General features: G+C 44.7%; 2 protein-coding genes across 3 annotated transcripts in view; one reads left to right on the forward strand and one right to left on the reverse strand.

The window, feature by feature from the left end:
• The window catches only part of acads (acyl-CoA dehydrogenase short chain), a 358,028-nt gene that overhangs the window by 157,523 nt on the left and 183,865 nt on the right, over positions 1–16,640 (forward strand). The gene's annotated exons all lie outside the window — the stretch shown is intronic.
• Positions 1–16,640, reverse strand: part of mef2ca (myocyte enhancer factor 2ca) — a 46,210-nt gene that overhangs the window by 28,441 nt on the left and 1,129 nt on the right. The window contains exons 2-3 of one of the 2 annotated variants that reach the window (XM_083929680.1): positions 9,637–9,739; positions 1,662–1,825 (exon numbers count right to left, since the gene is read on the reverse strand). In XM_083929680.1, the coding sequence (XP_083785806.1) occupies positions 1,662–1,715 (54 nt within the window). In that variant the 5' untranslated portion in view covers positions 1,716–1,825; positions 9,637–9,739. Of the gene's footprint in view, positions 1–1,661; positions 1,826–9,450; positions 9,608–9,636; positions 9,740–16,640 lie in introns of those variants that run through there. The other variant, XM_083929681.1, reaches the window with a different exon arrangement.

The following is a 16,640-nucleotide window of genomic DNA, read 5'->3' on the forward strand; positions in this document are numbered from 1 at the left end:
AGTCGCACCATCCTCAGAATCCTTATTAAAGGGTTTTCTCAGGTGTTTTAAAGTGCAGACAGAAGAAATGACGCACTTTAGAGCGATTTCCACAGCTTTACCTCGCTGTCAGACGGCTCCATGGAAGCTTCTACGTCTATGTCTTAAAAGCCGACAGACGCCATCGACAAAAACAGTGATTTTACCTCAGAAGACAGGAGTTTCTGGTTCACCGCTGCCTCCATCTTTGATGTTTTTAAAGAGTTAGAAAGTAACTCATGGAGGCAGCGGTAGACCAGAAAGCAAGGTAAAGGTATTTTATTCTCTTATAGTTATAATTTAACCTCTCAGAACGCAGAAGCTGCTTCAGAAACAAACAAACAAACTAAACTAACTCACAGACGGAGGCAACGGCAAACCAGCAGCGCCCGTGTTCTGCAACGTTAACATGTTTTTTCAGAGAATAAATAACTTTATGCTGCTGTCAGACGGTTCTTTCTGACAGGGAACTGAAGTTGTCCAAGAGTTTCTGTTCCATCGTCCGTTTCTAAAGCTGCGTTCACACCGGGGAGCGACCGACGCGACAAACGGCTTGAAACAATGTGGAAAAGTTCGATTTCTCTGGTTTGAACATTAGTGGAAACATTTGGGATGATTTGAGAACACAATTAATATTAAGGTGTACCCCAGGGTTCGACGCTGGGTCCACTACTGGATCGGTGCATCTCTATTGTGCCCCCCCCCCACGCCGTGTTAAACGCTTAAATCTTTAATAACACCAAAGATGGAGCGGCAGCGAACCAGCAACTCCTGCGTTCTGTGACGTTAAATTACTGTTTTTATCAATGGACACACACACACACACACACACACACACACACACGAACACACACACACACACGTCACGTCATCATAGGTCAGCGCTGCCCTGCTAACGAGGGTCAGGAAGCATATGTGGATGCATTTCCTGTCATAACAGGAAGAGAGGAACCACTCCCCCGGACAAGACGTGTGTGTGTGTGTGTGTGTGTCTGTGTGTGTGTCTGTGTGCGCGTGTGTGTGTGTGTGTGTTAACAATAAGCTCTTATTACTCAGTTGTCATATCTCTGGTGGACTCACAGCTTGTGAGGATCACATGAGATGATATCAGCAGTTTGGGGAACTACAGAGTGTGTGTGTGTGTGTGTGTGTGTGTGTGTGTCTGTGTCTGTGTGTGTGTGTGTGTGTGTCTGTGTGTGTGTGTCTATCATTCACACATGAGTGTCTTTAAACATCTTTAGAGGAAGAACTGAGCAGCGCTGCACGACGACTAACCCACTCTGGAAACACGGAGCTTTTATTATTTATAATATATTTATTAATTTTATCTTTTTAATCTGTTAAAAAAGATATCTGTCTTTATTCAATTTAAAATAAAAATTCAACTAAAATATTTTAAAAAATGTAAAAAAGCAAATAAACATGAATAAATAAAGTGAGTCATAAAATAATAATAATAAAAAATAAAATAATTGCACTTTTTAAACTGCTGAAAACTCAATTTGAGCATTTTTTAGGCTGTTTGTGGAAAAGTAAAACTTTATTTCATTGTTTTTAAATAAAAAAACATCTTTGAATAAAGTTTCCACAGATTGACCCTGTGTCTGTGTGTTTGTGTAACGCTGACGTTGGCGCTGACTCACGTGTCGGTTGCGCTCGTCCATGATCCGAGCGATCTGGATCTTTTTTCGTCCCATTTCGTTTCTTTGAGTTTCCTCTTTTTCACAAACGTCGTTTCTTCTTCTGCTCTGAGACGTTCAGCTCCTCACGGTTTTTCACGTTTCAGTCCCAAAACTGCAGCGGGCTCCTTTAGAACGAGAAAACACACGAAGAAGAAGAGAAGAGTCAACGTGATGAAGAAGAAGAAGAAGAAGAAGAAGAAGAAGAGCAGGAGTCAAACAGAAACATGAACCGTGCTCAGACGTTTGTTCAACAGGAAAACAACATTAAAAACAAATAAACAGGAATAAATAAAATAAATTAAATACAAAATATTTTAAAAAAGAAAACAAATAAATCAGTCGATGTGTAAAAAGAATAGAATTTAATATATTTTTTAAATAATTAATCTTGGTTTTTCTGCCGGTGGATTTTCTTCAATTTAAAATTAAAATTAAACTGAAAAACAATTAAAAAATAAATAAAATAAAATTATCTCTTAATTCTTTCAACCAATTTAAAATTAAATTGGTTGAAAGAATTAAAAATGAAAAACATTGAATTTAAATTAAGATAAATAAAATAAATAATACATTTACCAGGGCATTTTCTTGATCTTAAAAAAAACTCATTTAAAACAGTGAAAAAAAAAGATAAATTAATTAAATTAATTATTTAAAAAATTCAATGTTAAAAAAATTCAATGTCAAAATTTGATGCTAAAAAAAATCCAAGGTTAAGGAATTAAAGGCTAAAAAAAATTCAACATTTAAAAACTAAACGTTAAAAAATTCAAAGTAAAAAATTTCAACAGGCAAAATTCGGAGTTGACATCTGTGGAACCGAGGAAAAGCAATCGATCCCAGATCCTGCTCCCCCCAGTGTCACATACATGCCCTTTTATGGTCAGAGGAAATGAGGCGGAGTCAAAGACAAGATGGAGACTCCTGTAGGTGAGGACGACTGGATCAAGTTAGAGAACGGACCTGACGGAGACGCTACGTCCGTTTTTCATACAGAATCTGGTTCAGACAAAGTTTCGCCATGAGACGAGACGGTGTATCATCTCCATAGCAACGACACCCTGTCACTTCTGACTCTTCTGGCTTTTCTTTGTAGCTGAATTCAAATTCTGGCGTTATAAAATATAAACGAGGACAGAGCTGGAGAGACACTCGCCACAGCTGCGTTTCCTGTAGCGATGAAACTGCGAAAAATAGTTTTTTTTACAGCCAGATGGACGTACGCCCCTCCCCACGACGTCACATACATGCCCTTTTTTGGTCAGAGGAAATGAGGCGGAGTCAAAGTCTGACAAGCTGGAGACTCCTGTAGGCGAGGACGACTGGATCAAGGTGAGAGAACGGACCTGACGGAGACGCTACGTCCGTTTTTATACGTCTGTTGTCTGCCATCGTAGTTTTTGTAGCGTGTGGCGCATCGTCGGCTCGAATCGACCAAATCCAGCTGAACTGGCGTCGGTGAGAGAAATGAATCTGATTGGCTGTTCGTCGGTGTGCGTGTAGAGAAACAGGAAGTGAGGAGAGTAAAACTCAAGCCAAGAGGCCGAGCGATGGAAGACGCTAAGGCACCTGCTGCTACGGGGAGGTGTTTCCTCTCACGCAGGCGCAGAACGGACGCGTTTGTTAGCCGTTAGCCGTTAGCTGTGGTCTCCGCGGTGTGTTCAAGTGCAGTTTCTTGGGCGCGACAGTCGGCCGATAGCTCTGTGACGTCAGTTTGACGCGTCTGGGTCTCGTGTGTATCGGTTGAAGTGTGTAGTGTTCCTCGTCTCCCTCGGGGGGTCGACCTGCGGCGGACGCTCTGCAGACGAGAGGACGACTGCGTTTAGCGCCGACACGTTTCCACGCGTTCCTCTTTGAACGCAGGATTTTGGAAGAGTGGGAAACGTGCGGAGGAGAAGCAGGAGGAGTGTGATGCTCTCTGTTATCAGTCGACAGATCTGCCGTCGTGCCACGGGGCCTTAAACACAACAGATTAGAGCCGCACCTGAGCAGGACTGTCGGCGCGTGAAGTGTGTGTGAGCGTGTGTGTGTGTGTGTGTGCCATGTGAGCCAAGTCTTAAGAGCTTGGGTCGCGGAGTTAACTGGATGTACACACACACACACACACGCACACGCACACACACAGACGCGCTGACAGGTGCACACAAACATCCCGTCATCACAGCAGGTGGAGGGAGGGAGAGAGGCGCTCGCAGGCACACGGGAGGAAACGGAGAAGGAAACTGGGATCGGTGACGACGCACGACGGTGACGAAGGCTGTTGGCAGCGACCGACTCCTCCTGAACACACGTGCAGTTCATATTTAATTTATATTTAATGTTAAATGTGTTTTAATGAGGTTATGAGTTTAGTAAACAGAAGAAACTTTGCAGAATCGGATCTAAAAAGATCGTTTTTGCTCCTCTAAACTCAGAATCAAGTCCAGACTACAGTACGGTGCTGTGGTGGTTAGCACTGTCGCCTCACAGCGAGAGGGTCACAAGTTTGAATCCCGTCTGGGGCCCTTCTGTGTGGAGTTTGCATGTTCCACAGTCCAAAGACTTCTTCTCCGTCTTCTTCTTCTTCTTCTCCTTCTGCTTCTTCTCCTTCTTCCTTTGCTTCTTCTTCTTCTTCTTCTTCTTCTCCTTCTCCTTCTTCTTCTTCTTCTTCTTCTTCTTCTTCTCCTTCTGCTTCTTCTCCTTCTTCCTTTGCTTCTCCGTCTTCTTCTTCTTCTTCTCCTTCTGCTTCTTCTCCTTCTTCCTTTGCTTCTTCTTCTTCTTCTTCTTCTTCTTCTTCTCCTTCTGCTTCTTCTGCTTCTTCTTCTCCTTCTGCTTCCTTTGCTTCTTCTTCTTCTTCTCCTCCTCCTCCTCCTTCTTCTTCTTCTCCTTCTTCTTCTTCTTCTTCTTCTTCTGAACTGTTCAGACATTCATCACATATGAAGAGTTCAATATAAAGGTGTCAGGTGTGTTTTTGCCGGGGTCAGAGGTCACGGGTCAGGGTCAGGGGTCAGGGTCAGAGGTGAGGGGTAGGTCTTTGACAAAGGGTCCCCGGGTCTGATGTTCCCCGGGTCCTGTGTTACCCGGTCACGTACAAAGCGGGGAACACATGTGCGTTCCCCTGTAACGTCGCTGTGTATAAACTGCTCCTGTAGGTGGAAACAACCGCCTCCTGACCCAGAACATCACCTCTAATGTGAGGGGGTGCGTTTCACGGCGGGGGCGCTGGATACGGCACAACACGCCGTCAGGAGAGCGTTCCAGGAATATGTGGAGTGTGAGTCACGCTGCCTCCGCCTCGCTTCAGGAAAGCAGCACAAGGATCAACGCCGTTTAAATTTAGAGCGCTCCCAGACGCAGACGAGCACGCTCAGCATGCTGTCGTGAAAAAACACACACACACAAAAATAAAGAGGGAGTTTTAGGCCGAATGAGACGTGAGATGCTCATGATTACATAAAACACACAGACTCAGTGTGTGTGTGTGTGTGTGTGTGTGTGTGTGTGTGTGTGTGTGTGTGTGTGTGTGTGTGTGTGAACGCGGTGCTTGATCTTCTCCAGGATGACAGCAAACCTCCACCCGACTCACCCTCACGCGCACAAACCTCCCTGCTATTAATACTCACAGAGTGAAGCAGGAGGATGAAAGAGTGAACTTTTTACCCCAACGACGATACGACTGGTTTCTGGATCACAGACGGAGAGGGAGAGAGAGAGAGAGAGAGAGAGAGACGGAGAGAGAGCGAGAGACGGAGAGAGAGAGACGGAGAGAGAGAGCGCAGATGGAAATCAGCCATCTCACGCCTGTCGTCCTCAGCTTCTCTCTCTCTCTCTCTCTCTCTCTCTCTCTCTCTCTCTCTCTCTCTCTCTCTCTCTCTCTCTCTCTCTCTCTCTCTCTCTCTCTCTCTCTCTCTCTCTCTCTCTCTCTCTCTCTCTCTCTCTCTCTCTCTCTCTCTCTCTCTCTCTCTCTCTCTCTCTCTCTCTCTCTCTCTCTCTCTCTCTCTCTCTCTCTCTCTCTCTCTCTCTCTCTCTCTCTCTCTCTCTCTCTGAAGACTCTGACGACGTGAATGTGTCCGTTTGCGTCTTTGCGTTGTACGTTTTCACAGTGGAGCGCTGAGGGGGGACGTGTGGCGGTGCCCTTGCGTTCCTTGGCAGGACGCTGCGTGCGTGGGGGTGGAGACGGGGGGGCGGGGGGGGATGTCAGGCTAACAGAAAGAAGGTGGACGGCCCCGTCTGACTTCAGGAAGCCGGTGTTTGCTCTTTCCTTTGTCTGCCGGGGCCTGAACGCCACATCTTCTTGTTTAAAGCAGCTTCTCTGTAAAGACACGGAGTTCATTCAAAATATAAAGATATAAAAACGAACTCAACGTTTTGTGTTTGTTCGTGTTCCTAAAGAGAGTTACGGTGCGTTCACGGGGCGTCGGAAATTAAGGTCATCGTGATGTCAGAATTTTAGTAATAAATGATGTTAAATGATACAACGGGACTAAAAGGTCCTAGACACGGAAAAGGTCACTTCTAGAGTCACTTTACAGCAACCGTTTAAGTTTCTCCGAGGTGAACCTGAACGCACCATAAAGGATGCAAAAATGAGGTAAAACATCTAAAAATAGTTGCATAACACGACAAAAGGGACTCACGTCACTAAAAACAGACACGAAATTACTTCGAACACATAAAATAAAGCACAGAGATAAAAAAACGACAACAAGGGAATTTAAAAACAGACGTAAAATGACTTAAAAACAACACAATGGTGTAAAAGAAACCCCCGATATTCGATACCATGGAGGAGAAGTCCTGTAGTTACACATAAAGTCACTTTTGAGTTTCTCCAAGGTGAACCTGAACGCACCATAAAGGACGCAAAATGAGGTAAAACGTGAAAATAGTTGCATAACATGTACAAAAGGGACTCACATCACTAAAAGTAGACGCAAAAGGATATAAAAATGACACAATGGTATAAAAAAAAACATATTCGATGCCTCTTTCGATGCCACAGACACAGCAGACATTTGAGTTTCTCTGAGGTGAACCTGAACGCACCATGAAGTCCCATCAGAGTACTGCAAAAGGATGCAAAATGAGGTAAAACATGTAAAAATAGTTGCATAACACGACAAAAGGGACTCACGTCACTAAAAAACGTTGCAAAATGTCTTAAAAATAGACGCAAAGTTACAACAAAGACATAAAATAAACCACAGAGATAAAAAACGACAACAAAGAAATTCAAAATCACTAAAAATAGACGTAAAATGACGTAAAAACGACACAATGGTATAAAAGAAACCCGATATTCGATACCGCAGAGTAAAAGTCCCGTAGTTACACAAAAAGTCACTTCTAGACGGTACTTTACAGCAGCCATTTGAGTTTTTCCGAGGTGAACCTGAACGCACCATAAAGGATGCAAAATGAGGTAAAACACGTAAAAATAGTTGCATAACACGTACAAAAGGGACTCACGTCACTAAAAGTAGACCCGAAATGACGTAAAAATGACACAATGGTATAAAAATAAACATATTCGATGCCACAGACACAGCAGACATTTGAGTTTCTCTGAGGTGAACCTGAACGCACCATGAAGTCCCATCAGAGTACTGCAAAATGAGGTAAAACATGTAAAAATAGTTGCATAACACGACAAAAGGGACTCAAGTCACTAAAAAACAACGCAAAATGTCTTAAAAATAGACACAAAATTACTACGAAGACATAAAATAAACCACAGAGATAAAAAACGACAACAAAAGGAACTCAAAATGACTGAAAGTAGACATAAAATGACGTAAAAACGACACAATTGTATAAAAAAGAAACGATATTCGATGCCACAGAGACAGCAGCCCTTTGAGTTTCTCCGATGTGAACCTGAACGCACCATGAAGTCCCTTTAGAGAACTACAAAAGGATGCAAAATGATGTAAAACTTGTAAAAATAGTTGCATAACACGACAAAAGGGACTCACGTCACTAAAAATAGACGTAAAATGACGTAAAAACGACACAATGGTATAAAAAAGAACGATATTCGATCAGCCTTTTGAGTCTCTCCGAGGTGCACCTGAACGCACCGTGGAGTCCCATCAGAGTCATGGATGTAAACAGGAAGTGGACGCAGCGTTGGAGGTGGAGCGACGTTCGTTCATGTGAAGTTAAACTAAAATACCCGGATGATCGGCGCGACTTCCTCTCGTTCGTGAGCCCAAGGATGCGTCGGGAACTGATGTCGTCACAGTTGAACCACTTTAACCAAACAGCTGTTTCCTGGTTCCAGTTTGGAGTTTTGGAACTTTTTCAGATAACAAACTAATTTATTTAACGGTTCAAAATCTGGTGCTCGAACCAGAAGGGAGTCCCACGCTCTCTCTCTCGACGCACACACACTTTACGTGACTCATGAGACTGGTGTTCACAGGACACGAGAGAAATCGTAGTTACCGCGGTTACGGTTTTACAGCCTGTGAATGACGGGAGCCGTTGCACCGCGTCTACCAAGTGTTTCATCAACCTGAAAAACAAACACGGGCTAAATTAAAGTCTCTACGGTGTCAGATGGTGAAGCAGGTAACTCGATCTCATATCTGCGGTTTGGTGAGGGATGCCCCCCCCGCCTCCGCCCCCGCCGCCCCTATAAGCAGTGAATGACACTCACTCTGTGGCAGCGCACCACATGCTCAGCATACGGCGACCGCGTCCCGCCTCTCCCTACACCACCGGGCAGCAGATCCAGCAGGAGGCGAGTTAGACGCTCGCTCTCAGAGTCGGACATGAAACACGCGGGTGTCGCTCAGTGACACGCACACTTCAGGACGACGTCACTTCCTCTGTCGTCCGTCGAGGTGAACGCCCAGAAATGAGCTCAGGAACCAGGGGGAGAGAAGGCGCCGCAGCACCCGCCTGAGAAACCTGCACGTCACGCAATCCTGACTCTGTGACGCTCACAGCACAACTTTGACCTGTCTCACATGAACTAACGGCGCTCCACCTCCAACGCTGCGTCCACTTCCTGTTTACATCCATGACTCTGATGGGACTCCACGGTGCGTTCAGGTGCACCTCGGAGAGACTCAAAAGGCTGCTGTAAAGTACCGTCCGCCCTCTAGAAGTGACTCTTAAACATCAGGGAACACGGCACTGAGGGGAAACACGAGGCTCGGACCAGGAAATCTTATTTTGAAAGGGCGTCACGTCACGACTGAACAGATGGATATTGACTCTGGTTTTTGCCCGTTTCCGATCCAACTCCATTTCACCCAGTGCCAGCCTACAGTAGCTGCACCCAACAACAGACAACCCTGGCAACCAGCAACGCCCAACGCTATTGGCTGCTACCATGGAAACACAACGGGACAGGAAGTCAAACTTTCATTCAGTTCCCCTGAAAACGCCCCGTGGGTGGATTATTATTAAAAATATAACTTTTAATAAAGATTCGACAGATTTAACCTTTAATATTTTGTGTTTAAGACACGGGGGGGTGGGGGGGGCTCTTGTCCCGGTCTGCACAGGGCCCCCAAACGTCTGAACCCGCCCCTGTTACACTGATTTAACTCTGAACATGAGAAAAATAAACTTTCTCCAACTGAAGCATCGCTGTGAGTTCAGTCTCCTTACACGAGTGTGTCTGCAGAAAAGTACTTTAACTCCTCACACACACACACACACACACACACGCGGGTGAAGTCGACCGGTCCGCGGCTCCGCAGACAGAAACAAGCCCGTTAAATGAGCTCCAGCTCCGGGCTGTGGACTGCGAACCTACCCGGTGAAGACGACCCTAAGCCCGGGAGGAAGTTGTGCGGAAGCCCGAGCGCTGTGGATCCTCCGGTGCCCGCACGGAGAGCACGAACCCGCTTCACTGGAGTTTCCTGTTGTCGGTACCGTGTCCAGCCCGCACGCTGCTGCCCCGCATCCTCACGCACACTGAGCCGCCGCACACTGAGCTTACCTCCGCATGTCTCTGCGCGTCACTCCGCCCTGCGTGCGTCCGTCCTGCGGGTCAGTCCACCGGGAGGATCCGGTAAACACGCGCCTCAGAGGCGGGGAGGCACCTGGACACACGTGTGCGCGCGCATACGCATACGCATATACACACACACACACACACACAGAGACACACACACGCGCACACACACACACACACAGACACACACACACACACACAGAGACACACACACAGACACACACACACACACACACACACACACACACACACACAGAGACACACACACACACACACACAGACACACACACACACACACACACACACACACACACAGACACACACACACATACACACACACACACACACCGGAAATAAACAGAAGTCTCTGTGAGTTTTTTTAAGTGTTTAAATAAAAACTGAAGAAAAAAAAGTGAATTCATTGTAAATACTTTTTGTATTTACTTTTTATTATTATTTTTTATTTTTATTACAAGTTTGTTCATATCAACAACTAAAAATAATAATTTAAAAATATGAATAATTAAATAATAATATAATTGTGTAGTAAAAATATTAACAAATAATATTAATATCGGTCATAATAACAATAATACTAATGTTAATAATGATATATATTTTTAAACAAACAAAAAAATATTATTCCAATAATAATAATGTGATAATAAAAAGAATGATGATGGTAGTAATAATCATAACAATAATCGTAATATTATTAATAATATTTTAAAACAAACAAAAAATATAATAAAATAATTTAAAAAAAGATGCTAATCATCATCATAACAATAATACTGATTTATATATACTGAAATAATAACATTAATATGAAACAAATAAAAAACATCCCAACAACAATAATTAAAAACTTAATCTGAATAAAATAACAATAAAATAACAATAAAATAATAATAATAATAATAATAAAGATTATTGATAAAGCACATTGTTAAAAGTGTTTTACAAAATCAGAACAGATTTAAACACAAAGTGAAATGAAGCAGAATAAAAAGTTTAAAGTTTAAACGTTTTCTGCAGAGTTCAGGTTCAACGCTGCCGCTCAGTGGAGAAGACTGGAAACACACCTTTACTTTATTATTTATGATTTACTTTATTATCATTTAACTCTCTGTTCATTCAGGACATGAGACGGATAAATAAATAATAAATAATAAATAAATAATAAATAATAAATAAATAATAAACAAATAAACAAAGTTAAAGTGTGAAACATTCTCACGACCTGTGATAAGATTCTTGTTTCTACTTTCACGGTTTTCCCTTTTTTATATTTGATCCTATTTCATTTTTCCCAAAACACTTTATTTATTTATTTATTTCTTATTTCTTTCAAGTGTGTTTTTCTTTAACAATAAACACAAGAACAACATGTATTTTGTTTTGTGGTGAAGGAAAAATCCTCTGAAACATTTTAGAAAATAATAAAATAATGTGGAAAAGGTTTCGAGGTGACGTCTTTAAATGTTTTTGTCCGATAGTCCGAAACCCAAAGAGCGAGACACGACGAGATGCAACACCGTGAGACACAACACCGTGAGACACAACACCGTGAGATACAACACCGTGAGACACAACACCGTGAGATACGACACCGTGAGATACGACACCGTGAGATACAACACCATTAATATACAACACCGTGAGACACGACACCATTAATATACAACACCGTGAGATACAACACCGTGAGACACGACACCGTGAGATACAACACCGTGAGACAAAACACCGTGAGACACAACAGCGTGAGACACAACACCGTGAGACAAAACACCGTGAGATACAACACCGTGAGACAAAACCCCGTGAGATACAACACGATGAGACACAACACCGTGAGACACAACACCGTGAGATACAACACCGTGAGACACAACACCGTGAGATACAACACCGTGAGATACAACAACGTGAGACACAACACCGTGAGATACAACACCGTGAGACACAACACCGTGAGATACAACACCGTGAGATACAACAACGTGAGACACAACACGATGAGACACAACATGAGACACAACACCGTGAGATACAACACCGTGAGACACAACACCGTGAGATACAACACCGTGAGACACAACACCGTGAGATACGACACCGTGAGATACGACACCGTGAGATACAACACCGTGAGATACAACATGATGAGACACAACACCGTGAGATACAACACCGTGAGACACAACACCGTGAGATACAACACCGTGAGATACAACACCGTGAGACGCAACATGATGAGATACGATACCGTGAGATACGACACCGTGAGACACAACATGATGAGACACAACACCGTGAGATACAACACCGTGAGCTACAACATGATGAGACACAACACCGTGAGATACAACATGATGAGAAACAACACCGTGAGACACAACACCGTGAGATACAACACCGTGAGATACAACACCGTGAGAAACAACACCGTGAGACACAACATCGTGAGATACAACACCGTGAGACACAACACCGTGAGACGCAACACCGTGAGTAACAACACCGTGAGACACAACACCGTGAGATACAACACCGTGAGACAAGACACCGTGAGATACAACACCGTGAGATACAACACCGTGAGACACAACACCGTGAGACGCAACACCTTGAGACACAACACCGTGAGATACAACACCGTGAGATACAACACCGTGAGAGACAACACCGTGAGATACAACACCGTGAGATACAACAGCTTGAGATACAACACCGTAAGACACAACACCGTGAGATAAGACACCGTGAGATACAACACCGTGAGATACAACACCGTGAGATACAACACCGTAAGACACGACACCATGAGACACGACACCATGACCGTGTTTGAGATACAACACGATGAGACACAACACCGTGAGACACAACACCGTGAGATACAACACCGTGAGACACAACATGAGACACAACACCGTGAGATACAACACCGTGAGATACAACACCGTGAGACACAACACCGTGAGATACAACACCGTGTGATACAACACCGTGAGACAAAACACCGTGAGATACAACACGATGAGACACAACACCGTGAGACACAACACCGTGAGATACAACACCGTGAGACACAACATGAGACACAACACCGTGAGATACAACACCGTGAGATACAACACCGTGAGATACAACACCGTGAGACACGACACCGTGTGATACAACACCGTGAGACACAACACCGTGTGATACAACACCGTGAGACACAACACCGTGAGATACAACACCGTGAGACACAACACCGTGAGATACAACACCGTGAGACACAACACGATGAGACACAACAAGATGTGATACAACACCGTGAGACACAACATGAGACACAACACCGTGAGATACAACACCGTGAGATACGACACCGTGAGACACAACACCGTGAGATACAACACCGTGAGATACAACACAGTGAGATACGACACCGTGAGATACGACACCGTGAGATACGACACCGTGAGACGCAACACCGTGAGACGCAACACCGTGAGACACAACACCGTGAGACACAACACCGTGAGATACAACATGAGATACAACACCGTGAGATACGACACTGTGAGATACAACACCGTGAGATACAACATGAGATACAACACCGTGAGACACGACACCGTGAGACACAACACCGTGAGATACAACACGGTGAGACACAACACCGTGAGATACAACACCGTGAGACACAACACCGTGAGACACAACACCGTGAGATACAACACCATGAGACACAACACCGTGAGACACAACACCGTGAGACACAACATGAGACACAACACCGTGAGATACGACACCGTGAGATACAACACCGTGAGACACGACACGATGAGATACAACACCGTGAGATACGACACCGTGAGACACGACACGATGAGATACAACACCGTGAGATACATCACGGTGAGATACAACATGCGACACAACACCGCGAGATACGACACAGTGAGACGCAACAAGGTGAGACACAACACCGTGAGATACAACACCGTGAGATACGACACCGTGAGATACAACACCGTGAGACACGACACCGTGAGACACGACACCGTGAGACACGACACCGTGTGATACAACAGCGTGAGATACAACACCGTGAAACACGACACCGTGGGATACGACACCGTGAGATACGACACCGTGAGATACAACACGATGAGATACAACACCGTGAGATACGACACCGTGAGATACGACACCGTGAGATACGACACCGTGAGACACAACACCGTGAGATACAACACCGTGAGATACGACACCGTGAGACACAACACCGTGAGATACAACACCGTGAGATACGACACCGTGAGACACAACACCGTGAGATACAACACCGTGAGATACGACACCGTGAGACACAACACCGTGAGATACAACACCGTGAGACACAACACGATAGGAGACGGCGCCATATGACACGACGAGATGAGCGTAACACGACAAGACACAATATCAAAGGATACGATAAGATATGATCAGACACATTACCACATGAAACGGTATAATATGATACAATACAACAAGACCAGACAAGACAAGACACGGGACAATATAACTAGACGAACATGACACGTTGAGACAAGAGACGATAAGAAACGATACCACACCGAACGATATGAAATGTTATGATACGTTACAATAAGACAAGACAAGATACCATACCATGCGATATGATAAGACATATGATACGTGACAATAAGAAGACACGCGACAAGACATTGTAAGGTTTGATGAGACCAGCGTGACATGTCGAGACGAGATACGATAAAAATACCATACCATACGATAAGACAAGATATGATACCATACCATACGTGACACGTCGAGACAAGACAGGATACAATAACACAAGATACGATTCATACCATACGATATGATACAATCATAAGATCTGATACAATAACACAAGATAAGCTCTGCTTTGAGACAAGACAAAATACGCTAAGACACAATCGCTACGCTACGGTTTGGTACGTTATTAGGAAACGATACGACAAGTCAAGATACAATGATACGATATTTGTTTCATTTATTTACAACCCACGTAAATCCAGTTTCTTATCGTAGAGACGAAGAAAACCAGAGTTTTCTGTTAATCTGCGATGGATTCCAGCTCCAGTGTAACAGGTTGAACCGTGCGTCTGAACCCAACGTCCCCGAGTCACTGAGTCCCCGAGTCCCCGAGTCCCTGAGTCCCTGAGTCCCTGAGTCTCTGAGTCACTGAGTCACTGAGTCCCTGAGTCCCTGAGTCACTGAGTCCCTGAGTCCCTGAGTCACTGAGTCCCTGAGTCCCTGAGTCCCTGAGTCCCTGAGTCACTGAGTCCCTGAGTCCCTGAGTCCCTGAGTCCCTGAGTCACTGAGTCCCTGAGTCCCTGAGTCACTGAGTCCCTGAGTCCCTGAGTCCCTGAGTCCCTGAGTCACTGAGTCCCTGAGTCCCTGAGTCCCTGAGTCACTGAGTCACTGAGTCCCTGAGTCCCCGAGTCACTGAGTCCAGCTTCACTTTGAGCTTTAACCGACGTTGTTTCTGTCGTTTACAGCGAATCAGAAGCAGCGGCCGGATCTGAAGAGCAGCTGCAGAGTCTCTGTGGGTTCGTCTTCACAGACACGCTGCAGTCGCTGGAGCCATTAAAGACATCGACCCGTGCAGCTTTAATGCTCCTGTAACGATCACACACAGGACTCTCCTCCTGCCGTCTATCAGCAGCCTTTCAACGCACAACATACTCTGCTTATGTACTCTACACACTGTTTATATACTGTATATATATAAATGAAGAGTCACTTTAGTGTCTCACAGGAAATGTAAAAAGCAGGAACAGGAAATCAGAACTTAAATAGATTCAATGAAACTGTAAAAAGCTGCAACTGGAAATAATCAATCACCGATAAATTAAGTGGAAGTGAAGCTCGTTTGTTTGATCCCAGCGCCCAAAACCTGACGACTCAAAGGTCGGAGCAACATTTCAACTCTTCATCAATCATTCAGTCATTCATTCATTCATTCATCGTCAACCGCTTGTCCCTGTCGGGGTCGTGGGGGGGTGGAGCCGATCCCAGCTGACATCGGGCGTGAGGCGGGGTCCACCCTGGACAGGACGCCAGTCTATCACAGGACACATAGAGACGAACAGAGACAGACAACCATTCACACCTACGGGTGATTTAGAGTCATCAATGAACCCAACACCTGCACGTCTTTGGACTGTGGGAGGAAACCGGAGAACCCGGAGAAAAGCCACGCAGACACGGGGACAACATGCAAACTCCACACAGAAGGGCCCCAGCCGGGATTCAAACCAGGAACCCTCTCGCTGTGAGGCCACAGTGCTGACCACCACACCACCGTGTCGTCTTTCTTCATCAATCAACGTTTAGAAATCCAGAGTAGAACAAAAATAGAGAAACTCACGTAACTTTCGTTCAAAGACTATTTCCGGGTCCGAGCTTCGTACTTTTACGATGATTTCCCAGATTTAACAACGACGTGATTCTCATTTAAGCTTCGTGTCGATGAAAAGCTGTGTGAAGAAAGAGGTGATGGGAAAAGGTTCGGCCGTATGTGTTTGTTTTGTTCCACAGAGCAAAAGGTGTGGTTACGGTGTTACGCCAAAACTTAAAGTTCGGACACGTAGAATCTTTATAAAAGCTATATTTTTAAATAATAATCCACCCACGGCAGGATTTGGGCGTTGCTGGTTGCCAGGGTTGTCTATTGTTGGGTGCAGCTACTGTAGGCTGGCACTGTTCTGCTCTTTCTACACATTCAACCTTTAAAGACCGGAGACCACTCGGGAACGCTGTTGGCAAGTTTTTGAAATGTCCAGAGTCGATGATGTCGTCTCATATCGATCGCAGACTTTGTAATATCACAAAATATAGTTTTTCTGTCCAGTGAATTGATATAATACCGTGTGATGTACACTCGTACCATCCACCACCCGACCCTCCTCCCTACGTGGATTTTACGGAAACAAAAG

The sequence above is a fragment of the Echiichthys vipera genome (genome assembly GCF_963691815.1).
Source record: "Echiichthys vipera genome assembly, chromosome: 16".
Taxonomy (NCBI): Eukaryota; Metazoa; Chordata; class Actinopteri; order Perciformes; family Trachinidae; genus Echiichthys; species Echiichthys vipera.